Source organism: Pyxicephalus adspersus, chromosome 3 (assembly GCF_032062135.1).
Source record: "Pyxicephalus adspersus chromosome 3, UCB_Pads_2.0, whole genome shotgun sequence".
In the NCBI taxonomy this organism is placed as follows: Eukaryota; Metazoa; Chordata; class Amphibia; order Anura; family Pyxicephalidae; genus Pyxicephalus; species Pyxicephalus adspersus.
Genome location: NC_092860.1, coordinates 73449829 through 73477761, shown reverse-complemented (window position 1 = coordinate 73477761; position 27933 = coordinate 73449829). Strand labels below are relative to the sequence as shown.

The 27933-nt window shown below is 36.6% G+C and overlaps 1 protein-coding gene across 1 annotated transcript in view; it reads left to right on the top strand.

Annotated features, from left to right (window-relative positions):
- The window catches only part of LOC140326549 (low-density lipoprotein receptor-related protein 2-like), a 37104-nt gene extending 9669 nt beyond the window's left edge, over window positions 1-27435 (top strand). The window contains exons 8-35 of the mRNA XM_072405236.1: window positions 617-823; window positions 1221-1389; window positions 2852-3020; window positions 3112-3337; window positions 3427-3552; window positions 4019-4240; window positions 4906-5211; window positions 5865-6071; window positions 6144-6263; window positions 6727-6903; window positions 7135-7347; window positions 8404-8639; window positions 9417-9546; window positions 10174-10352; window positions 11051-11237; window positions 12045-12263; window positions 12373-12553; window positions 13122-13323; window positions 13406-13570; window positions 14021-14221; window positions 15376-15916; window positions 16586-16711; window positions 18357-18464; window positions 19057-19293; window positions 21450-21837; window positions 22823-22958; window positions 25289-25318; window positions 26518-27435. Of these exons, the coding sequence (XP_072261337.1) occupies window positions 617-823; window positions 1221-1389; window positions 2852-3020; window positions 3112-3337; window positions 3427-3552; window positions 4019-4240; window positions 4906-5211; window positions 5865-6071; window positions 6144-6263; window positions 6727-6903; window positions 7135-7347; window positions 8404-8639; window positions 9417-9546; window positions 10174-10352; window positions 11051-11237; window positions 12045-12263; window positions 12373-12553; window positions 13122-13323; window positions 13406-13570; window positions 14021-14221; window positions 15376-15916; window positions 16586-16711; window positions 18357-18464; window positions 19057-19293; window positions 21450-21837; window positions 22823-22958; window positions 25289-25300 (5390 nt within the window). The 3' untranslated portion in view covers window positions 25301-25318; window positions 26518-27435. The remainder of the gene's footprint in view (window positions 1-616; window positions 824-1220; window positions 1390-2851; window positions 3021-3111; window positions 3338-3426; window positions 3553-4018; window positions 4241-4905; window positions 5212-5864; window positions 6072-6143; window positions 6264-6726; window positions 6904-7134; window positions 7348-8403; window positions 8640-9416; window positions 9547-10173; window positions 10353-11050; window positions 11238-12044; window positions 12264-12372; window positions 12554-13121; window positions 13324-13405; window positions 13571-14020; window positions 14222-15375; window positions 15917-16585; window positions 16712-18356; window positions 18465-19056; window positions 19294-21449; window positions 21838-22822; window positions 22959-25288; window positions 25319-26517) is intronic.
- The last annotated feature ends 498 nt before the right edge of the window (window positions 27436-27933 follow it).

The window sequence follows — 27933 nt, the reverse complement described above, 5'->3', positions numbered from 1 at the left end:
TTGCTAATCTAGTTTCACTTCATTTATTGATAAAGAAGAAAAATTTTAAAATCACATTAAAAGCTGTAGTTAATGGCTGTGAAATGATTACTTATAAAAACAAGTGGTGGTATAATCTGTACTCTGGACAATGCTGTGAAATGTTACCATATAAATGAAGAGAACAGTGTCTAAATACAATGGGGCCCTTGAAGTGAAATGGCTCCAGCTTTTATTTTGTTGATGCAATTTTGTAATAAGACTTGTGGCAGCTGTATATCCTGAAACACAGGTTTATAACAGATACAATGAAAATGCTACTTATAGGTTGTCAAATGTTTTAATTTCAATTTGTTTCAATAACCTAAAACAAAAACTTTTCACTAGTGTTTTCAGCAAGTAGTTAGCAATGAACCCATAAGTTCTCACAATAGGTGATCAATTTGCACTTCGCCCTTTGGATATCAAGAATAAATCGATTTCTCAAAGCCTGCTAGGTTTGCCATGGCCTAAGCTTCAGTTATTTTTCCAGATAAAATTCCATGCATATGTTTATGTGAAAACATAAATATAAAGGTTTTTAACATACTAAAAAAGTATACTATTTTTTTTACAGTACAGTGTTTTCTTATTTCAGACAATGCTACAGCAATTTTATATGCAAAAATGGGTGAAATTGGAATAGTAGATGTCAGAGCTGGAGACTACCAGAGGCTTTTTTCCACTCCTCACCAACCATCTGCGGTCTCCTATTACTTGTCCAAAGAAGCATATTTCTGGATAGATGACAACACTTTAAAAATGTTTGTAATTGGAGGAAAAAACATCACTTCTCTTTACCCAGGTAAAGAAAAACTTGCTTGTTGGAAAATATTGGGTTCCATATATCTTGGAATTATTGTAACATTTAGACTTTTTTTTATTTTTTTACTAAACTCTTTAACGTTGCCTTTTTAAAATGAGTTTGTCCTGTAAACTGTAGCACTTTATTTGGCAAATGTCCAGTGTCTGGTTGTGACTGCATCCTAATATTTAGCACAGGAAAGTTGCTATTTTTAGATGTAAGACCATATTTTTACCACTGTTATGCCAATTCTTACATGTGAAGTACTAATCTCCTCCATTAATCTTTCATTAGTATAGTCCTCAGTTTGTATAAGCAGAACTTGAGTCTTGGGATAGTAAACTGTCATTTCATTTTATTGCTTTACAACATATAATTTTTCCATTTTATTTTACAGAAGTTGGATATGTTAGTAGCATATCTGTGGATTGGCTTACAGGACAGCTATACTGGGCAAGTAAAGAGCAAAAGTCTATATCAGTTGGCCTAATAGACAACCGGGGTTACATCAACATTCTTGAAAAGAATCTTGTACCAGACCAGCTTGTGGTATTTCCTAGTAAAAGGTAAGCTTAACATGACTTTTGACTTGTACATGAAAAATGTATAACGTTTGTCTCAACTATACAAGTAAATGAGACAGTGACAGTTAAGAATAGTTTTTTGCAATGGTCACCAACCTTTTGTACCTCACGAACCACCGAAGCTGGATAGTGCATGTGGGGAGCCGTGTGTCACTCAAAGGGGAAGAAACTTCCTCCATAGTAGTGTCATGATACCAGAACCCATCCACTCTCCCATCACAGGTCTGAGCCTGTGATGGGAGAGTGGGGGTGCGTCCATATGGGGAACATGGTCTCCAGCTTTGGCTGGTGTGCCCCCGTGGGGTCCTTTTGCTGACTCCACTGGGGGGCGCACCAGCCAGAGCCATAGACCACCAGTTGGTGGTTGCTGGTTTAGAGGTACTTTAGTTTAAAGCACAAGCAAACAAGGTGTTCACCACTATCAAGTGTTATCTAGCCAACCTTCTAGGTGGAGATCAGTCTGATAAATTGAACAGATTATAAACCTGTTTTTATTGATAAATATATTAGCAGATTTCACTTGGTCTTTAAACCTTTTTCAGCCCAATTCAAACAATTTTTATTTATTTTCTTGGGCTGCTCCTGATTTGTCTTTTAAAATGTCATATTAAAATCACTTGTATAGATAGTCCAAAATACTACATGTTGGAATTGGAAAAAAATGTGCTTTTAGCCTCTGGAGGGGGTGAAGGTTGGGCCAAAAATGCCTGGCACTGGGTCAACAAAGAGCCATGTTTGAGGCCAGTTTCCTATTTCATAACCTCCTATGGAAGATGAAAACCCAAAGGGAGAACTGTTACCAAAAGGGGTTATTGGGCCAATAGGAAAGGAGAGTTTGATGATCAAAGGATTTGGATATGAAGGGTGGCTATAGAACAGGCCTTCTAGAAGAGGAGGCTTGTAAATTCACAACAGGGTTATTTCCTGTTCTGTAACATGGTAATACAATCAGGTAAAACTTTACTTATCAGGTAAAACTTTACTTATCAGGTAAAACTTTTTGTTATTACCTTTTTGGACAAATGGTGTCCTAACTTTGATTCCCTGTGCTATGCAGACACTTCAGGTCTGTTGGGAAGGGACAATAAGATGCTGTAACGTTTCTAAATCAAATAACTGAAAAGGGGATAGTCACAGGCTGGGGAGGAAAGGGATAGATGATGCTGGATGTCCTTCAGCCAGAAAATTAGGTGGACTATTTATCTCCTAGCAATTTTAGCACAAGAGAGACACTTTAACTACTGTGCAAAACTAAAGGTATGGCTGGAATTCAGCTTTAACAAGTCAGATCTCAATATAAAAAAATAATTGTGTTTGTAATTTGTTTGTGGATGTTCCAGAATTGTCACATGCTTACTGCACTTTCTTGTTTTCTTAATATGCATAATTTTGAAAATACTTTAAATAAATAAATAAATTAGTCATAATAGCTTTTTGCTTTCAGATACATGTACTGGATAAACTATGGTAAAAAAGATAATGCTACTCTTGAGACTGCTGGGATGGATGGATCCGATCGTCATGTGGTTACTGTTGTACCAATGGAACAGCCAGTAGGTCTTACTCTTGACCATATTACTTCCCGTCTCTATTGGATCAGCAACTACAAAAAGGTGTGTGCTAACAAGTCTGTTCTGAATTTCTGAAATGTGCCCATCATATAATCAAGCTTTTTTTATTTTCATTTATGGAATTTTTCTATAGTCTATAGAAACGGTTCGAGTTGATGGAAGTGGTAGATACACATTCCCTGATGTCTTAAAAGTGCCAAATCCTTTGGGCCTTGCGGTGTTTGAAGGATGGTTCTTTTTGGCGGATGATAAACAAATATTCTCCATGTCAAGAGAGCAGCCAACAGAACAGCAGGTTTTGCTAAATACTTCAAGCATTTCTGCATTTACAGTTCTTCATGAACTTCAGCAACCCACCGGTAAGTGTTCATAATGGAAGTGGAAAAGGCAATATACAATAGAGCTATACATGGTTTTTAACTTTTTTTTTTTTTTTTTTTTTTTTTAGATGAAATTGCTCCATGTTCTCCAGGTACCTGTAGTCATATTTGTTTGTTATCCCCAGTGTTGGAGAGATCTTACAAATGTGCCTGCCCTGCAGGGCTCTTTCTCCTGCCTTCTGGAAAATGTGAAAGTGAGTATATTCCCCTTTGGTGTGATGACATCCACTATATCTTGTATGGTTCCTATTTTACTACTTTCTTACTTTTTCATATGATGCCCTTTCTCTGTGTAGACCAAAGACGATCAATAAAGTTTTTAGTTAATTATTCATTTTAAATCTCATACTCTTTTTTTTTCGGTAAAGGGCAATTTGGCTTTTTTACCACTGGGTGTGCCAAGAATACTTTTTTGGCTTTAGGCATCAAACCCACAGCACGTGTAGTGACCTTCTCTGTAACCTCACATTAATATGCCTCTTGTGTACAGATGTCCCCTTGTTTGCATACCCAAAATCTCTGTGCCTTCTATATGGCACCTAGGACCGCAGACTGTCCTTATGGCTTTTGTTCACTAAGAGAACTGAATAATTTTCTAATTAATGTGTTTATACACCTTTTGCAGTCTAATGATAAACGATCTTAACTCTTTGTTCCTAGATCTAAAGATCATGTATAGTGATTCTAATGGAATCTATATGGCAGAACTTGGTGTTCAAGGTGCCTTTGTGAAAAGGAACCTTGTCAGGCAAGCAACAAACATTATTTTGATGGATTTTGACTGGAAGAGAAACCTTGTGTATTGGACAGATGAACATGGTCTTCTCATGCGTTCTAATGAAAATTTGGGAAATGTTAAAGTTATTCAGACAGGTGGTGCAGGTAAATCTTATTGTTTTCATCTCTAAAAAAAAAAAAAAAAAATTGTATATGGTGGTGACAATTACAGGCCATTTTGGGTTCTTGGGTGATCTCTTCTGCTGCTTCAACTTTGCCTCTGCAAAAAAAATAAAATTTATGATTGAAGAATATTGCAATATTCTTCAATGTTCAAAGTATTTTGACTAATATTCTGTATTGTAAATTAAATGTTTGAGTTGTGTATAACATGACAATTGTTAGAAGTGGGTGCTAAGGCAAACCACCCACAATTAACTGATAAATTGACTGGGGCCAGTTCTGCATTTGCAAATAAACTGCAATGTTCACGTTGGTAAATAAATACAGAGGATATTAAAATCAGCACAGCCAGTTAAAAAGCCTAGTATATTATGAAAAAAGGCCTAAGTACTTCTTTTCAGTACTGGCTTTGAATAAAGGTTGGGCATCCGTCAGGACATATGACTTTGCCAATTAAGCAAGGCTGCAGTCCTCTGTAAAAGATGGAAACTGTCACTTTTACCTGCACACAGTAAATCTGAACTAGAATCTACCTCTGCAAATCCTGATGGGTTTTACGCTTTGAGTTAAGCCTTTTATTATACAAAATATTTTAAAATCCTATTTTATTTGACCTTCAGAATGCTAACCATAATTTTCTATCTTAGTTTGCTCGGCAAAGGTTGACATTGCTACTGGAAACATTTACTGGCTTCCCTGTGAAAGAAACAAGATTTGTGTTACAAAACATACTGGTTTGGGAACAAGGGCCATCTATGAGTCCACCTTTTCCATACAACATTTAATTATAAATTGGGAGACCACGTTGCTATATATTGTGGAAGATGGTAAAATGATACGGCAGATGAATCTAGATGGTGATGATGTGCTGACTGTGTTAAATGCAAGTGACATCATGCACATAAACCTGGATCTAAAATCAAACAGCATTGTGTGGCAATCACAAGATTTTGGTAAGTACTAGTTTACAACTAGAAAAGAAATCGTATAATTTACCCTGCAACTTGCATCTTAGTATTTTAGTGTGTAGTCATGTTGGCATAAGGGTTGCATGATATCTGTTTTCAGCATCTTTTTATTATACTGTGTTTACTTGGTGTTTGTTCATTTTAACGTGTTAGAGGCACATTATGCCATTAGGTCTCTATTCTATATTTAATCTTGTATTTAAACTTTGTACTTGATTGTATTACAGCCACTGTTGTGGTTGCTTTGTAAGCCAAAGCGGGAATAAAAGCTGGTTTATGGTTAAGAAAAAAATAAAATGAATTCTTGATGTCCATGAAATTTAGAAAAAAAAACTTTAACTAGGTTAAATTTTTTTTTTATCTGTGGCAGTATTGAGCAGGAGGGGAACACAAAATAAAAACAATGACCATGATAAGTCTTCCCTCTGCTCTAATAAAAAAAAAAACCTCTTTAGATGCAGATTTGCCTTCCCTTCTGTCTGGTAAAACCATTCAAGCTCAGGATTTTGAGGGAATCTATATAGTGAAACCTGTTGAAGAGAAACGCAACTATTCTAGACTTCCCCCACACCTAATTGGGAATGAAGGGAAAAGTTTGGTTGGACATGATTTTTTAAAGTTTCTTTGTTCTGTTTTAGGTTTTTACTCATTTAGCCTTTTAGGAAAGCTGTCAAAATTAAAGGATCATTTCACAAACTCGCTAATGGATGCTTTTGAACCCTACATTTTATCTTATAATAATCCAACAATTGAAATATGGAATAGAAGAAAAATGATGTTGACTTCATTAATTACTGAAGCAAATTTGACCCACCTTTTAATTGTAACATCCAATCATGTCAAAGGTAAGCAAATATTTAATTTTAATTTTCACTGGTTCTGTTAACAATTCCACATAATTCTTTGTGTCTTTTAAGGAATGAATTCGGCATGTGAGCTGAACAATGGTGGATGCAAGGCTGAGGAAATTTGTATATCTGGTCCTATGACCATAACTAGCTGCCTCTGCCCAGATGATCAGGATGGCTGCTCTGATGGCAAGTTTACCTTGTAGCTATACTATGCTGGTTTGTGTATCAAAGTAGCTCATCTTAAGCTTCCTCCTGCCCCTCCAGCCCTATACAGATTGTGGGGAAGGGGGAAATCCCACAAAAATCTAAAAAATGTCAAAGTAAAATAGAGTTGACAGTCAGGGGCAGAACAAACCTCTGCCCAAGAAATTTGTGATACCACTACTTTAAAATTGGTGCTAAACACTGTTTAAGTAATTTGAAATGATAGCTTGAATTTACTGTATTCCAGTCCAATGCAAGGCACATAACAAACTTCTATGTGTGGACTGCACATTCTGTTGAGCTGTATTTAAATAGGAGTTGTTCACAACAGTGTTTCTGTAAATAATGGTGGTGGTGGGGGGGGACTTGGGCTGTGTTAAGGAAATGATTTTGAGGTAATTGCGGTCTGCTAAAATGATATGGTCTATTTTAAAATTCATGATAGATGAGGCTGTACCATCTGAGAGCCCAGTTATACCAGAAACATTGACCTGTCGGCGGGCATTTATTCTATGCCGAGATGGAAAAGAATGTGTATCTTTGGAGTATGTGTGTGATGGCGAAAAGGACTGTTTTGATGGCTCCGACGAGGAAGACTGCACGTCTTATTGTAGTAATGAAGGTAATGTATTTACCACGGTTTGTATAGTATAAAGACGGAGAAGACTGATTTATTTGTGCATGCTAGTTTTTAGGGTTGCATACTTCTGCAGGAATACATCTTGTATAAATCCTTTCACTTGGTACAATGTAAACTCCCACAAAAATCTTGGGTAGAAGGGAATTTTTTTTTTCTTCTTTTTTTAAACTATGTTTTTCACTATTACATTCTTACAACAAAACTATCTGTAAGATTTTTTTCAGTGTGTAAATGCCACAAAATGTATTGAGAAGAAATTCCGCTGTGATGGTGTTCAACAGTGTCCTGATGGATCCGATGAAAAAAACTGCTGGGCACCAACAGATGCTTCTGTTCAGTGTGTTACAAAAGATTGCTGCATTCCTCAGAGTTGGATCTGTGATGGTAAACCAGATTGTTTTGATGAAGAGGATGAACTAAGATGTGGTAACTTTTTTTTTTTTTTTTTTTTTTTTTTTTTTTTTTTTTTTTTTCTTTTTTTTTTTTTTTCTTGCTTGTAGTTTAGCAGATTTTTAATATTGGGAGGTGGTTTAGTGTGTTTATTTATTAGATAGATAGATAGATATCAATTTATTCTTGATTCTGGGTACCTTTTTATAGAGAAATTTGTGTATATGGAGTTTTTATAACGGTTTATGTAGATTTCATGTAAATGTATATCCTTAAAAATAAGCTTACTCTTGCAAAATACTGCAGAATCTTTATGAAGCTATGAGGCTACAATACAATTTGAGGAAGTACATAAAACCATGTTGGTCACTTAACAAGCTTTAATGGGCAGCAGCTGTTGGATGGGAAATATTGTAGAACAGTCTGGTTCTGACATCAATTTTTGATACAGTTGGAAGAATTTGCCTGAGTTCGCAGCAGCCCTGGCCCGATGAAGCAGTGATGCAGTGTCACTGCAACATCAGTATATTCTAATTGAAGTTTTAGACAGTCTTTTAAAGGACAAGCGACAGGGTTTGTATTATGTTTAGGACCTTTTCAGCTCTCCACTGCTCTGCCAATCAGACTTGTGAAAAAAGATAAGTCATCGTCCAGCTCGCGTGACAGAGCTGTACTATATCCGTCCTTTATGTATAGCGTACAGCCCTTGGTGCTGTATGCTATCGCAGTCATTGAATATAGCGTAGACCTCTGTAATGAATCTGAGCGTTAAACATTGGCGATGCATGCCTTATTAGTTTCAAGCTAATTGACTGACAGACTTTCAGGTCAAATTTAGGCTGAGGGAAATTTCACCAATGGCACACAGCAAGTGTTACACTGGTGGCTTCTAACCTTTCTCTACTCCAAAACGACAAAAACAAAATTTTCCTGTGTTCGCACTTTAAAGATGTATACAATATTAGCTGGCAGTACCCTTTTACGTATACTTTGAAAGGTTTTATTACCAGGATCTTTTTTGTTTATATAAACATGGGGTTGTTTGACTTGACACTCTATTTACCAAATACTATGGATGTTTTGCACTTACAGAACCTAAGCAATGCAGCAGTAACAAGTTCCAGTGTACTAATGGACAGTGTATTCCCTTTACCATGCACTGTGATGGGGACAATGATTGTGGTGATCACTCAGATGAACAAAACTGTACAATCGCTAAACGTGCCCATTGTCCAAGTGGAGAATTCAAATGCCAAAGTGGTGAATGCATGTTAAAAGAATGGAAATGTGATGGGGACAAAGACTGTAAAGATGGAAGTGATGAAAAGGTATAGTTAAACATGTGGTTAATGAGTGGATGGTTTCTAATCTCAAACTAAACTGGACCCAGGAATCTACATGTCAATGGACAAGGAAAAGTCATTCCACACTAATTACTAAAACATTTTCTGCAAGACCTATAACACTGTATAACAACTAGGAATATAGTGGTCTCCACAATGCTGCTCCTTTTTACAGAAAGCATGTTGTCTTTTGTATTGAAATATTTAGGACTCAAACATTCCTGTCTTATTCTAACTGTGATGGCTATTGGAGGATGATGGCTCCAAGTAGAAGGGAAGGAGGCTGAGGTGTCGGATTCAGCAGTCTCATTTTCTGGGTGTACTATGCAGCACCTGAGCATAGTTTTTCAGGTGCTAACCTTGTGCAGTAGTACACAAGTCTAGCCTTCAGTCTGGAGGAGTTGGACCATAACATTTGCTTGGAGCATACTACTGTAACCAGAGCTATAAGATGGTCCAAATGTTGTCCTTGTAGTAGCCATCTAACGCAAAGCAAAAACAAATGCGGCTTGGTTATCTATGGTCTTAGTCAAGAAACTAGAATTTTCAGAACCCGTTGTAGTTGACACTTCAGTCTTGACTAGTTACGTTTGGCAGTATCCAGACTGAAGATTGTAGGTAATGTCACTCAATATGTTGTGGCTTTTTAAATTTTTTAATTGATTGGAACTATCATCTGCAAAGGTCTTCTGCTTTGCCAAAACAATAGAACATCCAATTCTGTCATCACACCAGCTTATTTTTTTTTCCCCTTAACTTTAGGACTGTAAATTGGAGAAGATCATGTGTGAAAAGAGGCAGTGGGCTTGTGCTAGTGAAGATCAGTGTATTCCATCCTTTTGGCAGTGTGATGGGGAAAAGGACTGTCAAGATGGCAGTGATGAAGTTGGCTGTAAGGATTTTTATATTCTTTTAAAGAGATTGTGTTAAAACACCACTTAAGGCCAAAATTAAGGCAATTGTAATGGGTAAATGGAAGGAGATTATCAGTTTCATTTCATTTTCAAGCCAAATATAGTGCGGTATACAGGCACATCTCCTTTCCTCGCCTCAAGCCAATGGGAAGAGTTTTTCAGATGTGATCATGTGACATCCAAACAAGGAAAAATATGCCAAATGTAATTTCTCAGTTTTCTTGAATACAGTGGAAACAAGGTCAACATGAGTTAGGGCAGGATTTGTAGTCACAGGAAGTAGGTCGTAAGCAATTGTTGGACCTCAATTTGTTAACTAAAAAGTTATAATAGGTCAAGGATGTGTATATAGATTGTACATCAACACAATGGGTTTTTGAATTTGTAGAGTTCCATTCAAAGGTAACACAATCTATGCTAATTACCACAACTGATTCAAGAATTTGCCTCCTAATTTTGTTTAGTTGCCCTTTCAATTTGATTTTTAGATTGGACAAATGGTGTATAAATATACATAGGCAAACATCTTTTTGCTTTTTTGCCAACTTTACTCTTCACTAATTCTAAACTGTGATGTTTAAATCCTTGTGTTTTTGTATTTTAAGGTGCACCTCAAAAATGCAAAAGCGAGCAGTATCAATGTAAAAACTTAGACTGTGTTGCAATTGATGTTGTTTGTAATGGTCAAGCGAACTGTCTGGATGGCTCTGATGAAGGTGGCAAATGTGATATGCCATGCGAAGGAAAATGTAAATTTGGTTGTTACAAGTCTCCATCTGGTCCAGTAAGTAAAGTATTCCAAAGCATATTTAGTAGTATATTTGGAAAAAATATTGAGATGTTTTCATAATAAACTGGTCTCGTGCATTCCTTAGATTTGGAACAATGTTGTGTAATGACTCTCCTCATTTGCAAAATATAAATAAGGGGGTGGAGGGAGATAAATCAGCCACCATATCCAGTTACTTAATTTACAATGAATTGTGTGTGTGGTGTGTGGGTATTTATTTATTTATTTTTAAATATCCCTTCGTTTAGATACTTTTTTACAAGTGTCATCTTTGAAAGATTTCCCATTAAATATTTGTACTGCTAACTCAATCAATTGCTTTTCTTGCATTTCACTTTCAGTGAAAGTGGTCGCTAGGACAATTCTAAATAATGGCTTTCTAGCAGACTGTCAAAAAAATAACCTGGCAGGTGTTCTAACCCTTCCATGCATTGTCCAAAGCTAGATGAGAGATTCTACTTTCTCATTTGGTTTACACCATTTAGGTGGTGTCATAAAGTCACAATTCTCCTGCTAGCTAGCAACTTTTCCTAAGGCTAACTGACAGAGTTTTTATTTATTTTTTTTATTTATTTTTTTGGGAAAACATTTCCTTTATTCAAATGTTTCCTAATGTTCATGTACCCTGATAAATGTGTAGTGTAACATTTATTGACTTGTTGAAAACAAAGGTAATCTAAATTTCTTTGCAGAAATGCATGTGTGGTAGAGGCTTCAGACTAAGTAATGATGACAGTCTCTGCGTGGATATAAATGAATGCAAAGAACTTAATCCCCCACCATGCAGCCAGTCTTGTACTAACCAAAATGGGACATATAATTGTGCTTGTCATGCTGGCTATTTTCTACAGAATGATGGCCACAAGTGTAAAGCAGCAGGTAAAATACCTTTTTAAGTGAAAAAATTTGTGTTGTAAGCTTAATATGAAGACTGTTTATGGTAAACATTTCTTGATGCTTGTAATTTTTTGTTATTGGGCAAACTCCTTGATGTGACTTCATGTTTTCTTTGTGCCATTCATACACGCTAAATATTATCTAATGGTAAATTTGTCCTAATCAGTGTGATTGACTCCTCTACATATATGAGCAGCATGAAAATCCGAATGAAAACTGTAAAACATAATAGGTTTTTTTGCAATTACATGAATTTTATGTATATTTATACAGTTCTGTCTGTATGAATATGACGATCATCCCAGCCACAAGCTTCAGATTTCACTAGCTTGGTTGACACCCAGAAAAATAACAAACCCCAGTTGTAGTCCGATGCACTTGTGAAGAAACAAATTAACAAATGGCTCTATAAATTTACCCCTCCTGAATCAACAAGAGAATGTACACGCACCAAAAAATGTATATTCCAGGTGCTCAAAGTTCCTAATACACGGCCGGATTTATTTGTATCCCCAGTCCAGTAATAGATACAGTTTTGACTTGGATCACCGCACTTCAATCTATAACTAAATTATTTTAGGATTGTGTGTGTTAATCCATGGCTTGTTGGCATAGTCTAGCAGAGATGCTTTCTTTTCCAACTCAAAACAAACTGGAAGCCTTTCAATTTCAAAGTTCAATGTGTTTTGAAATGGGCAAACATTGAACTGAGGCAGCATACCTATGGTAAATATGGCTGTATTATAAGGTATCTAAACTACATACTTTGTTTATTTGCCTGTTTTCTAGGGCCAGAACCTATCTTGCTTGTATCAGTTCGATTTAATCTAATGTTATACAAGCTGCGAACGTTAGAAGAAGACATTTTGACTTCTACAGATAAGAGTTCCACAATTTTTTCACTGGACTATGATGTATTAGAGCAGAGGGTCTTCTGGATGGACCTCAATGCAGAAAGTCTCAAATGGATAAACATGAGGACCAAAACCAAAGGGACTCTTGTTAAAGGTTTGAATATCCTGTGTAGTCTTACTTTTTATTAGAGATGAGCAGTCCTTTTTAATCTGTGTGGTGTGTTTTTTTTTTTTTTTTTTTTTTTTTTTTTTTTATGCTACAGGCATTAAATCAGATTGTTTAGCTGTTGACTGGGTTGGACGGAATATGTACTGGACAGATGGCATAGCAGGGCAAATTTTTGCTACTGCACTGAATGGAACTTGGAAAGGATTACCAGAATATGTAACGATTGTTGATAATTTAGATCAACCACATTCTTTAGTGTTGCAGCCACTTAATGGGTGAGTGGGGAGAAATGGTTTCCAAATAATGCACCTTATTGACAAGAACTTTTGTGGGATGAAACAGATTTCATTAGTAAAATCACTATTTGAAATATGAAACTTTATTTTGTTTACCTAATTGTCCCTTCCCCACCAGCAAATGTCTTCCCCTGCAACTGTTCAGTAACAAACTTCTGAAAGACCACTCCGTACAAGCTCCGTTTCCCAAAGAAAGCCTTGGAGGGTCTGAGAACTTACCCTGGTTGGACAGTGTCTAGATCAACCTCCACAGACCAGCACTGTTGCATCACATGATCATACTATAAGTAATAGATTTGTTCTTTGCAATCCCCTAAAGGCCCCTCGGGAGTAGGGGACATTTCAAAAATGACCATGCACAGGCAAAGCATGTTTGCTTTTGGCGTCATATTGCTAAACTAAAGGTGCTCAGAGATTTAAAACCTAAAACCTTCAGATGCTTGCTTGGGTTGTCATTGGTAGTTTAGATTGCTTTATGCAATTAAACTTTTTAGCTAGAATAAATCTTCCAATTACTTACAGGTTCTACTGGTTTCTTTATCTGCAGATTAATGTATTGGTCTGAAATTGGTGTTGAGCCCCAAATTGCACAAGCTGGTATGGATGGCAGCCAAAGAAAAATTCTTATTGCTGAAAAACTTGGTTGGCCAACGGGATTAGCTCTCGACCTTCTGAGCTGGAGAATTTACTGGTCTGATGATAAATTTCATTCCATCGGTTCAGCCAGTCTGGATGGCACAGATATACAAGTATTTAATTTTAAATATGTTTTGGTATTTGCGTCAAAAGTGGGGGGGATAAAGCATTTACTTGTAGAATTTTTTCTCATAGGTGATACAAATGAAAATCATTCACAGTCCTTTTGCTTTGATGGTGTTTGAGGATGAGGTTTACTGGTCTGAAATTAAGTCAAGAACAGTGCAAAAGATAAATAAGAAAACTGGCAAGAACAGAACTGTTTTAATAAAAGGACATGGTCAGCCATATGGACTTAAGGTATGAGAAGTGCTGGTAAAATACTTATAATGCAAATCTAATCTTTTCAGATCTAACACATGAAAGGTGCACTTACAATCAGTAGGTACTTTGTGAAATCGCTATAGTAGAACAAGAAGGTTTAAGCTAATTACTACCCTTACCAAGATGTTACTTCCATGCAAAAAACATACCTTCTAAGCTCTAACGTGCATAGTATAGCACGTTCTGACTCGGCCATTATTAGAGGATTTCTTTTACAAAGCTTCTTGACTCAGAACTACACCTGTATGATTAAGTTAGCTTAGATTTTAACTGACAACAGAGCAGCTTGGTGTGACAAACTAGGGGCTGGCCTAATACAGAAATGAAAGGTAGTATGGGAGAACATGCCAAATGTAAATTGATATTCAGGCTGCTGAAACATACCAGGAAAATAGTATTTTTAATGTCTTTATTTCATGGATATAGGTTATACATGAGGTGATGCAGCCAAGAATGGAAAATCCCTGCCAAAAGCTAAAGTGCTCACATGTGTGCCTTATTGGACCTTCATTAAAAGGAAGTTGTTGGTGTCCCACAGGACTTCTGCTTTCAGGCAATATGCAAGATTGTGTTCCTTTAAAAGATTTGCCATTTTTGGTAATGGCCATGCCAGGATCTGTTTCCCAGGTGCATTTATAAGCCTTTTTAAACAGATATGCTACTGCAGAATTGTTTGATTTGTTAAAGTTACACCTCTATACACGACATTTAAAAGGTAACATCAAGAAAAAATGGTTTCTTTAGATGTATTCACCATAAATGGTGGGAAGCTGGTATGTGTGCATATATCGTTTTGGGTATGTGTTAATCTAGAAAACATTAGATTCAACCTCTGTGCTCATACAGATTTAGCAACCTACTTGAGATTGAAAATCCAAAATAAATTTTAAATCAATGGATGTGAATACAGAAATGTCTTCTATACCACTTTAAATACATAAATTCAATTTTTTTTTTTTTTTTTTTTTTATTTAGTGATAAATTCGATTTTCGATTCCATGTGCAAAAGATTACTCTCTCAAGATATAGTTGACCTTATTAAAATGCTAACTGCCAAACGTGACTTGGTGGTTTGCTTTTTTTTTTTTTTTTTTTTTTTTTTTTTTTTTTTTTTTCTGAACTAATCTGTCAGCTACAAACTTTAAGAAAAAAGTAATGACTCTAAAAGATATATTTCAGGAAACCTCAATGAAAGGCATATTTGTATTGCTCTAATTTAAAGCAGTAGTCGCCAACCTTTTCAGACCTACAGACTACTAAACCTTTGGGCTCCAGACCGTGCATACTCAAATGGGAGAAAACTTCCCCTGAGTGACGTCATGATGCCAGAACCCACCCACTCTCCCATCACAGGTCTGAGCCTGCAATAGGAGAGTGGGCGGGTTGTGTCCACCATGAGCCTGCGATTCGTGTGGGGGACATGGTCCATGGCTCTGGCTGGTGTGCCTCCCCCCCTTTTTTGGTTCTTGTGGACCACTAGTTGGTGAATGCTGCTTTAAAGGGCATCTGTACCTTTTTTTTAAAGTGTTTTGTCCTGTACAGCTCCATTCTTTTCTTTGGGGAAGCCATACTTATGCATTCCTGAGGGGAAGCCATACTCCTCAAGACTGCCACAAGTAGGAGTTAGTTTTCAAATGGTCTGCATTTGGGGGTAAGGGCGAGTCTTGATATTAAAACATTTTTGTACATGTTTAATAGAAAATTGTTTGACAAATGAAAATGTGCATTTAAAAAAAAAAAAAAAAAAAATCTTACTTTTCTTCCTTTATATATTTTATTAGGTCTATTTGCAGACATTTTACCAAGAAGGAAAAAGTGTAACATTAAATGAAATTGTGTCTTTGTCCAATGCTAATCCGCTCTCATCCATTGATTACATTTTACAAGATCGGACACTTGTATTTGCTGTAAAAAATGGGGGCTACATAGCATCAACAAAAATTAGAGATCATGAATCTAAAGATTGGAAAAAAGTATTACAAGTTGAAGACATTGTGACTTCTGTTGCTGTGGACTGGATAACTGGGAACATTTTCTGGATTAGCACTTTTAAGCCATACATTCATGTTGCCACGTCCAACGGTTTGCATAAAACGGTGGTGGTAAAAGATGATCTGTATCAGCCGTTCTGTATTGCCATCTACCCGACCCTTGGTATCATGTGCTATTTTGATGCTGGATCAGAAATACAAAGCAAAAGTTCAAAGATTGAATGTGCTGACATGGATGGAACACACAGAAGGGTTTTGTGGAGGAAAAGTAAACTAGTAGTAGGACTAACCTTCATGGACTCGGGGACTAAACTTTATTGGGCTGATAGAGGTAAAGTTTTGCTTATTTTTATGATTGGCTTTTTTTTTTTTTTTTTTTTTCCTTGCTACAATTCTGTCCTCAGCTGTCTAGGTCCAAATATAGGGTTTAAATCCTTCTGTCCACACGTCCCTAGTTTATCTTCCCTGTATCAAGAATCGGCACTTTACCAGCTAGACCCAGAACAACCAATGGGTATTTGCTAAATCCACGGTCAAGGTCTTCTGCACCTATGAAGTGGAGCCCAGGTCCAGCATAGTTATTGTGCTCCAGTAATTTTTTTTTTTTATAACCTTTATTATATAAAAGAACATACAAAGACAAAGTTACATACCAAAGAGAAAATATCCAATAATTTTTTTTAAATGTAGGCTTAAGTATAAAATGGCACAAAGACTTTCTTGTTACATAAAAGCAGTGCTCCACTGAAATTTTATTCCAGCCTTTTAAATATAATCAAGGCATACTAGCACGAATGAAACTAGTAACTGTTTACAAGTTCCCTAGTTCTTGGTTTTTATGGTTTCTTTCTACATACTTGTGAGCATATGAATGGTAGCTTGAGTGTGCCGGAAATGTTATGTATGTGTGGCAAAATTTGTTGCAATCAAACCACTAGTGGATGTGGCAAACATTCAATTTTGATCCATTCCTTATATAAAGTGTTTAATGTTTTTCCAGTCTATGACACCATTGAATCAATTGATGTGGATGGATCAAACTACAAGGTGCTAAAAAGTGGTTTACATGGCCTATATCTATTTGCTGCTGGACAGGGCTTTTTGTTCTGGTCTGTAATTGCCAATGGTAAGTACCATATTTAGTATATAGAATACACAATCGATTGCCATCAATTAGGGACTGTAGCTCTAAAATTACTTTAGGCATAATGTCAAACATTTTGTTGTAACATCCATATGCAGTTTAAGTCCATGTTTCTGTTGCTGAAAACAATGGTTTTGTTCCTAGTGATAAAATTAATGGGCTTGGTACACACAGTAAGTTCTGTGAATGAGGGATGACAAGTAAAAATTATCCTCACCCCCTGGAAATGACTGGTCGTGGCCTTGGCACACTTTCATACCTCACACATTGGATTTTCACCTTTCCACTCAAGACATTCTCTATTGACAGTCTCTAATGAATATCTAGGTTGTGTACATGGCTTCTGAATAACTTTAAACATGAATGCTTATATTGTAAGGCTAGGTACACACTTGTAATAATTATCATTAGAAAACGAATGACTAATGATTATGCATCATTATTTTGAACGATCGTATTGTACACAACATGTTGTAACAATACAATTGTTCAAATATAATCCACCAATAGTGTACACATGCTAGAAACAATCGTTTAAATGATGCAGGAAGTGCCATGTAAAAAGTGTACTCCAGAAACTTCCACCATCACTGAACGACCGTACACACAATAGATAGTGAACGCTCGTTGCTCAATCAGATCTACTGGGACAGTCGTCTGTGTCGTTGGTTAGTCGTTTGTTTCCAACGATAATTATTGCAAGTGTGTACGCAGCTTTACTCTCAACACCTGATAAGCATAAGATTGGTTTAAGTTGATAAATTTTCAGATGGTGAGCCAAGTTGGAAGATAGGGGCTAATATACACTTAAATCTACTTAAAATCTCTTTTTAATGGGCACTTAAGTTTTCATATAGTGCCTTGCTTAAGGTGCGTACACACTTCCAATTTTTATCGTTCAAAACTAACGACGAATGAACGATCGATTTGGGCAAAAATCGTTCGTAAAAAAAGTAACCGACGCCGACGAACGAGGAAAGTCGTTGGAAACGAACGACCGGACCGGCGGATCGGATTGGACGACGATCGTTGAACATCGTTCGTGTGTACGATCGTTCGTTGATCGTCCATGGTCTGAGCATGCGTAATGAACGAACGTTTGTTCACTTTCCTGTCGTGCACATAGTTCCTCTATCGCTCAAACGATCGTATCTATTGTGTGTACAATATCTACGAACGATCGTGTCGTTATCTCTATGTGCAGGAACGGTGCTATACGATCGTTCGTAGATATCGTGCAGGGTCGTTCGTTTTCCAACGATAATAATTGGAAGTGTGTACGTAGCTTAGTTTGTAAGACATGAAGCAATTTTGTTATGGTCTCTATATTGGAAATGATGGAAACAAAGTAGTCCAGAATTCAATGCAATGGTAAATTCAAAATGGGCTTGCCACTTCTCACACTGCCTTCTTCCAAAATTGCACTCTTGTCAAACTGATGTGATCAATTGCATAGCTATCTTTAGCTTTATTGTATTTAACTTTTTATCACTTCAACATATTCAACACACTTCTATTGTGCAAAACTATCCCTTGGGATTTTTAAACTCATCCATGGCAGACCTAAAATTGAAAGCTTGGATCTGTTTGCTATGAAAAATACCCATACTTATTTTTTTACTTTTAGGTACAACAAAAATTTCATTAACTAATGTAGAAGCAAAGGAAATAAAATATATTCAAGTGGAGCAAAAAGTGGTCGACTTAAAAGTTTATAGCAGACTGTTTCAACAAGGTGAGTTTGTATAACAATTATCCTCAGAATTTGCTTTTCTGCCCGGTGCTTGAAACTAATGTCTAAAGAGCATAGTATTTATATTCTTTCCTGGAAAAGTCCCTGGGGCTTCACCTAGAGGATAGTTCTCCTGCATATATGTTGTGAGAGTGGCACAGAGTACTAGTCTGGAGACAACCTTAGGTGGTAAAATATTCATGATTTTCCAAATGTGTTTACTGAGCCTAACTAGGCATGCCCTGACTTTTTAGGCAAAAGATGAGGAATCGAGGACCAAATTATTTTCCTTCAATAGAAAAGGTGCTAAAATGTAAATTTATTTACATGTCATTATATTCTCTGCTGGGTTAAGACAAGTGTGAAAGGTTGTCTCAAAAACCGGAGGATTACTTGGTTATCAGAATATTGCCACTACGAGCTCTGGATTATATGGCCTTAAGGCTAGTACTTTGCCTTAATTGGCTATGAAATATTGGTAACTGTGGCACTTTCTGTACACATGGACAGTGTATGCAGATACTTGTAATTATACATTTGGAGTACTGTTTAGTCTAAACTTTTCATTTAATTTTTTAATTTAATTGCATTACAGGAAGTAATGGCTGTTCTGAAAATAATGGTGGGTGTAGCCAGATTTGTTTGCCAAACCTCACAGGCCATACCTGTCACTGTTCATTCACTCATTACCTAGTGAATGATACAAATTGCGTTGAAGAGCTGAAGTGCCCCCAAGGTTCTCGGCCTTGCAAAGATGGTTTTAGGTGTGTCTTGAACAACAAAATATGTGACCGCAAGCCAGATTGCTTGGATGCTTCTGATGAAGAGAACTGTAAGTAACTTGTTTCATGTAAATTTGTGTTTGTGAGGACCACAAAAAGTTTATCATATGACTATGCATGGTTTTGTTGATTTTTCACTTGCATGCTGGCAAACTTTTTTCTGACCTATTTTTATTTCCCCACCTACACATAGAATATCTTTATCCGTTCCCTCTAAAAACTGAACCTTTTTTTGGCTTTTTAAAATTAGGAAATTAAGGAATGTGTTTAGTAATTTTTTTGTATAAACACTTTGCTAATGAGTATTAAAAAAAAAAAAAAAAAAAAAAAAAAGTGGGTTTGCTTGGCAAACCATACTATTTTATGCCTGTACCTAATTGCAGACTGCTACATAGTCGATTTTCTGCATTCCTAGCTGAGAATTGTGTATCAACATCACATAACTGGACTTTAAATCCTTTTTTTGTGCTGTGCAGTTTGGGAATTCACATCAAGCACCAATTTTGAAGCAGTTTCTCTAGAAGTGTGTGGATGCTTAGCATGGGGTTTGGGGTTTATCTGTCAAAATTGACTAGGGCTTCCTTGCTGTATGGACCTGACTAGGGAAAAACTACTACTAACATTTGCTGGTTTTAAAGTGTTTGGCAAATACTAGCCCTTTGCATTTTTTGGTACTTTTTGTACCCAACCTGCAGTGCAGGCAACCGTTTTTGAATATTAAATTGTAACCAAAGTGCTTTTTATTACTTGATGAAGGCATTTAAAAACCATCTATGCATTAAATTAATCAGCAATTACTAAATAAAGTGTTTACCAACTAATTTCTCACATCCTTTAAAGTGCCATGAGTTTACTTGGACTATGTACACACATGCAATAATTGTCATTGGAAACAAACAATTAATGACTGACCTTTCAACAATCGTTAACAAAAAAGTGCACAATGACGCTCATGAATGAGGAATGTCGCTGGAAGCAGATGACTGTCCTGGCGGATCAGTTTGGGGGACAATTGTTCGCTATCATTTGTATGGTCATTCAGTGAATGTGAATTGTTCTGTGGTACACTTTTCTCTGGTATATGTCACTTCCTGAATTGTTCAAATGTAATCCACCAATAGTGTACACACTAGATACAATCGTATTGTTGGTGTACAGAATCATGCACTATACCAGGGGTCACCAACCAGTGGTCTGAGGCTCTGGCCGGTGTATTCCCGAGTGGGGTCTGGTGAGCTGGGGTGATGCAGCGGCCGGAGCCACGGAGCACGCCCCCAGTACAGTTCACAGGCTTGGGGGAAGTGGGTGGCCTGTGTCCCTGGACACAACCTGCCCACTCTCCCATTGTAGGGCTCAGATCCGTGATGGGGGAGTGGTTGGGGATTTGTCATAATGGCGTCACTCCGGAGGAGCTTTCTCCCCCTTTGAGTGACACCCGGATCCCCATGTATCTGCAGTCGGGAGCCGGTGATTTTTGGTGGTCCACGGGACCAAAATGGTTGATAACCACTGCACTATACTATACAATCTTTCAAAATAATGATTATTCCTTGATCTGACTTCGGTCATTCATTTCCTAACGACAATATTGCACGTGTGAGTTTAAAGTAATCCATGGGATGTCGGTACACATCAACCACTTTAATCAGTGGACCTTTGGGGACTACCTACTTTTTAGTGTAAATGCCCACAAACACATTTCAGTGACCGTATAAATCAATCTGGGTGCTTGCATGATATAGTTCAAATCTCATGAATATGGGTAATCAAGCAAATCTGATTGTAATTCCCATATTTTCTACTTGAATGAAAACAATTGGGTAGGCAGAGTCTCGGGCACGTGTGCATGTTTGTTCTGGGCAATAAATAATTCACTGAGCAGTCAAGTTTTTGGGTTGGTACTAGATTGAATTTGTATCCCAGCACCAAATGGGATGGAGGCAGTTATGCATTAAAAATGTTATACCTTTTGCAGATCATCAGCAGTTGGTGCTACATTGCCATTGTAAAACTACAAATTGTTACTAAACAACTTAGGTTTTAGGTTCACAAAAGATGCCTTTAAATTGCTTTTTGTTAGCCAGAGGCAAATATTTTTGATACAATTTTTAAATACTAAAGTTTTGTCTCCACTATATCTAGTAAAACTTGCTTGACAGCCATTAAATGGTGAAGAGTGTTTACGAATGACACTTTGTGATTTCAGGTGCATATATTTTCGAGAAGAATATTAAACACATTGCTTCACATCTGGTTTCTGATCCACCCACAACCAGACAGAAAATCAAAACCACAACTGGAATTTCCACAACCACAGAGTATGAATCTGACAATGACCTGACACCAGAAGAATTTGGCAAAAACTTGGCAAAGTCTGTGCCTTGCTCCAGGGAGATCTGCACCATGAAAGGAGAATGTATCCTTGAGAATGACATTGTTAAATGTCAATGTGACCCTGGATATAGTGGGAATTTTTGTGAGGTTGGATTTCAGTTTGCTGTTCCCTTGACTGTTGGAACTATTGCTGTCTTTCTTGTGTTTGCCATAGCCGCTGGAATCTTTGTTTATGTGTCCAAAAGAAAAGCTTTGCAAAGGTTAGTAAATTTACTTCTCTATTAAAAAAAAAATTGCCTACAAAATATTGGAACATGTACATGGTAGCTTGCTGTTTACCTAGTTCAATTGTACTGCACAATTTGAGCTAGTACAACAAATATCCTGTCTTCCCTGTACTTCTGCTTCCTATGGTACCCTTTGTTCTACTTATTGTAAACAAGACTGATTAGGAAGACTCTTGTAATGTTGCTAATCAGAGCTTCATTCTGCACCTTGGCACTCCCTCCTCCGGTCAAGGAAAAGAAAGCAAGCTCAGCCATGTTCAGGATTAAGCTGGTTTTGTACTAAATGGGCAGATTGGTGCTTTTTGGACATAAGCTTCTTTTTGGTAAAGAGTTGGCCTTTTACCTACAGAAATGTCTGTAACAGATTGTTTTTTTTTTTTTTTTTTTCACAAAAAGACAATCTGTAATTTATACTCTACTTTTGGCACTTTCCTTTCTACATGCTGTTTTATTAAGACTCTGGATTAAATGGCTTTGTAGGTGTGAAGGTTCCTATAATCATGACTACAAATGGCATATAAAAGTATGGTAGATGGTTTTGTGACATACCAATTAACCCTATATTTTGTTGCTTTTAAAAGTAGATCTACTTTTGCATCTATTTTTATATCCTTTCTATAGTCACGCTGTACAAGACTTCCTGTTTTGTATGTAAATACCTAGGTATATACAGTTGCATTATACTCCACTTATTTTAATACCTCAGTAATACCAAAACTGAATCCTAATTAAAGCGGAGACTTAAACTGCAAAAGAGATGCCAGAGACAGAGCCTGCATGATGCTCACATGGGGTATAGGAATTTAGTATCTGCTTTGGGCTTCTTACAAACTACTATCTAAAATGTATTTTCATGTAGAAGGCTAAAGTTGGTTAAATGTGAACTGGTGCTTTTCTAGTAAATCTGCTGTTGTAATACATATTTTATCACCTCCTCTTAATGTCCTCCACCGAACAGAACCTCTAGTTCAGCCTCCTCAAGAACTCTGACTCGGCTTTCTAAAGAATTGGATCCATTGAACACTAAAACGATGGAATCCACTGAAACATTCCTTAATGATGCTTTTGATGCTGAAGGAAATGCAAATGAACAGGTAACTTGTCTATTACTACATTTCTTTTGAAAAAGGTGATATGTCCAAGAGTCCCAGTCATTTATGACAATCTAAACATGCCATGTTTTTCTGTATACACTATGGGGGACTATTAAGGGTGGATCCTGTGGATAGTATTTTGTGTTGCTCAATGTATACGCTGGTTTCTCTTAAGTGATGTGCAATCAGAAACGAGTTTTGGATATTTTGATAAAACAAAGAGCTCTGTGAATAATGTGTGCTGCTCTTGTGACCTAGACAAGAAATGTGAGCTTTAAAAGAACATCATCTTGCCTCACAGGGAATGCGGACAGGCTACCCATGCTTGTGTAAATACTGGGGTTGTAAGCATTCTGAGAAAAACCTGGGTAACCTTCCCAATGGTTCCTGGAATCTTCAGCAAATTGGATGCTTTCCAATGTTTTTCCTTGTCAACTATAGGCCTATTACAAAAAATAGGTAGAAGCTCAATATAGTTTAGATCTGAAATACTAGTAAGCAGAGTTTAAACTGCATGAAGGATAATTCAGGAAACACTAACAACTGCGTAAAACAATTTCAAAATCTTTTCCTATACCTTGGTATATGCTGATTCCTAGGTAAACCAGTGCTTTACTAATGCAGAGAACTAAGACAATTTTGACATCGATATCGTTTTAATTTTTATACCTTTGTACAATATTTTCAATGTCGAGTTTTTAGAAAGCAAAATTCAATATACTGTAAAAGTTCACATGAATAGTTACCACTGTAGAGGCAACACTGGCCTCTACAAATTGTGGAGGAAAAATATACTAAACCCCCACTTTACACATACCAAATTTAAACCCCTATTTTACATGACCATATTAAAATGCCTACTGTTTCATTTGAGGGGTTACTTTAAATAAAAAAAATTGTCGTGCCATAGAAAATTCCTCCTTTCTTCCAAAAGTGCATCTTTACACACTGGAGACTCACAAGCATTGCAATCACTTTCTCATTGTTTTTGTTTTGATAACATATTGGACATGAATCGCCCAAAGAAGTTTAGGCAGTTTGTTCAGCAAAGTGAACTTCTGCAAGGGAATTTTCACTTGACAAATGTGGTGGGAATTCATCATTGCAAACAATATCCAATCATGTGCAAGGTACAAAAGACAAGAAAGGATATGCATTAAAAAAAAAACCCAGTCTTTTAGAATCTAGCTCCTTCCTTCTGTCAATATCACACATTTTCAATACCACAGAGCTCTAAAAGGCCCTCAGAAAATGCAGCAGGTATGCTTGGAAAGGGTTTTTAAAAGATTGTACAATTATTTGAAGTCAGTCTTTCCACTACAAGGAAAATGTCTATAAGACTTATAGGCTTTAATATTTTGCCCAAGAGCTCACCAGTTTGTGCTAAAATTGCATGAGCATGTACCAGGAAAATGCTTAAAAAAAAGGCACAGGACTACAGTTTATTACACCCGTAAATATGCAATGGACTGATCAATATAAAAAGTTTAGCCACTGTTACGATACACATGTTTGGCATAAACATTTCAGGGAAAAAAATATATGAAATGTGAAGCATGGTGATGGGAAAGTTGTGGTCAGGGTTGCTTTGTTGCTTCAGGACCTGAGCAGTTTGGGAAATCATAGCTGGCACAAATCCCTGCAATCATGGAAAGATGTGCTCTAAAAGCTGAAACAGAAAAGGCAGTTTGAAAAAGCACACAAGGTTATAATACACCAAGGAAAGAAAATAAATTTTTGCATGGAGTGGTCAAGAAACTTGTGCATCTCCAATTAGTGTGTAGTTATGCAAAACTTTCACAAGTAACTTAAAAACAGTATAGTTTTTCCACAATGTAAATATATTATTTGCCATTTTTTTATGTACATCTCCTTTTTATCTAAAGGCACTGTTTGAATGAATATTTGCATGTTCATTCAAAGATTACAATTTCCATGGGGAGTACCTAATGCTTTAAACTGTTTCTACCAAATGTGTTTTAGCTACTTTTACAAGTTTATATTGAAACAATTTGCAGCCCATAAGAGCCTACCTTTTTTAGCTAGTTAAAAAGTTATTTAGCTAGTGAATGTGCACTTTTTCAGCAAATTCTCATGAAATAAAAACTTGATGCCACAGATTTAAAGCTTGGGACCTATGCCCAGGGAGTAGGTTTATAAAACCCGGAATGTGACTTTCATTAAACATTGGGAAACCACAACAAGTCTCGTAAATTTATTTACCTGTAGTGAATGCGTTCCCTAGAATCACTAGAATCTGCCATGAGAACTATTTAATGTGGTACAACTTGCAGTAAATAGGCACTAATTTGATTTTTTTTTTTCTCTAGGAATGTGCTTAAGCAATGAAATGTTTTTAGGTATGTAGCATCTCTTCTTGTCATTTCTCACGGTCATTCATTAAATATAACCGATAGTAAATTGTAAAACTCAATGTATTGAGTATGGGTGATGCAGTAGGTATGAGATGGCTCCCTTAGTATTTTTTATGGGTATTGGGCAGCCCAATGAGCAACTGGAGCTTGCATGGCAATGGCTTCCTGTTGCTGACTAGCAGTAAGTGTTGCTACAGGTAGGATGTAGGCTAATAGAATTTATGCACGGTATTTGAATCTGATGAGGTTTAAGTTTTTGTTTTTTGTTTTTTCTCAAGGAGTTGGCTTGAATAGTTGACAGTTGAAAACTGGGAGATATCAATGCTTTGCAGCACAAATTGTTCTGACACACTGGCTTTTAAAGTTTGTCATTCCAGTGAACCCAGTGTTAGGGTATCGGCAGGTACATTTAACACTGGCCATTTATACTAACATGTTCTTACTACCACCACACCTCTGTAAATGTCTCTACTGACCCTCACCACGAGTGTAACTACACATTCCACCAAAATCTGTTGTACTGGTTTTATGCTGGGATAGTAGTTATTATTTTAATAATTTTAAATATACCAATTTGAAGTTTTTATTCTATTTAACAGCATCTAGACTATTGCAATATACAAATTTGAAGCTTCTTTCTTTTAAACCGCTTCTAGACTATTGCAAATGTCCAATAACAAGCAGAAAGTAGAAATAAGACTTGATTCAGATGGTTTGACTTAATTTTATATTACACAATTATATAGCGCCAACATATTACGCAGTGCTTTACAAAGCCCATAGTCGTGTCACTAGCTAAGTCTAAGGTCAATTTTGGGGCAAAGACAAATAACCTAACTGCAGGTTCTCCCTCTGTTTGTATGGGTACTCCGGTTTCCTCCCACATTCCAAAAACATGCAAACCTTATGCAGATAGATCCCTGGCTGACATTCAAACCTGGGACCCAGTGCTGCAAAGACCAGAGCCCTAACCTCAACCACCATGCTGCATAGTGACTTAAAGTACAGCAGCTATACATCAGAATTGCTAGGCATTCTGTATTTTCAAAATACATATCCAGACAGCACTACAGTATCATAAAGAATTATAGGTACCAGATGTTTCACAGCTGAATTCTTTAAGTTTTTGATTTTGTACTTGAAACAAATTGGACTTCTAACATTCTAAACTTTTTCTTTTACAGGAGCTGATTGTTCTCGCTTTGTATACAGAGGTAGTATTTCTATGTAATAACGGTAAACTTATTAATAAGCTTGAACATGTTTTAGCCACATCTTAAAACACTTGACGGTTGGATGTCGAGGACACTGGAAATGTTCCATGAAGAATATATTACAGTAATTGATTCTGAATCGAATGAATTTCTTATACATGTAACAGCAGGAACGGTCTATTACATGTGTACTTGGGTGCCTTACTTGATGGCTAAAGTGATATTAAAAAAAAAAAAAAAAAAAAAAAAAATAAATAAAAAAAAAAAAATGCTCCATTCTGTTCAGCTAGACTTTGTTTGTGTTGTATGTCTCTCCCAATGAAGTACATGGGTAAAGATGTGTACATGGTGTGAAGGGAGACAATGGGTTTTCAAAAGCCTTGAGAAACCTTGGCAGTAATGGGATTTTATGATGAACATTTTTTTTTTCCCTGTACTTGCAAGATTCCTAGAAGGAGTATGTGATGTAACAGTTGTAAATACTTCTTAGCTGTTAAGATCAGCAAATTCAATATTGTAATTTTGAAAAGTGAAAAATTGTAAAGTTTTTTTTCTTTATCTAAACTTAAAAGTTTTGGCAATATGCCCATAGTATATAATGTAAGTACTGTGTGTGTATATATATTTTTTTTTGTATATATTATGCAATTTCTAGTTTGTGGGTTTGTGCTGTTGTAGAACCAAACTTAATTGTGGAAAACCAAATGAAAGGAAGATGGAATGGTGCTATACTTGTATATGATAAACTACAAGTTTTCTATCTGCACAATACATAGACACATGAGGAAGCTGACTCACTTCCTAGTCTTTATTTAGAAAGACTTGTGAAAATTGTGCTTTTTGTTCCCATGCAGCCTCAATGTGAGGTGAGAAGTATCTAGCCATGCATTTACAGGTAGTTTGCAACTCTTCCAAGAGTGCTTCAGGTAATGGGGAGGGGGGGGGGGGATAGAGCCAAAAGTGAATGTGCTGAAAAGTAATGAAAATAGCTAGAAGGTAGTCGTATCTAGTTATCATACATCAAGCTCTGCCCTCCAAACTATACAAAAACATTGGGCACAAAAACCTTTTTAGGCATGCAGAACACAAGAAAATGCCCACTCATGAAGGTCAGACTAAATGACTAACAAAGGAAGTACATTTGACAATCGAAAATCTGACCATTGATAATATGTTTCCTTCAGTATTCAGGCATGAATTACAGATTGCATTTTCAATACAGGGACTGTAGTACACTGTTTGGCCACTGGTGATGGCGCTGTTCTGCAGAAACAGCTGTTAGGTCTTGCTCACTACACTGAATACACGTTGAGACGTCCCTGCTGCCTGTTCTCTGAAAGTAACCAGATGTCCCCAGGTGCTGTGAGAGCAAGGCTTGTCTGTGTG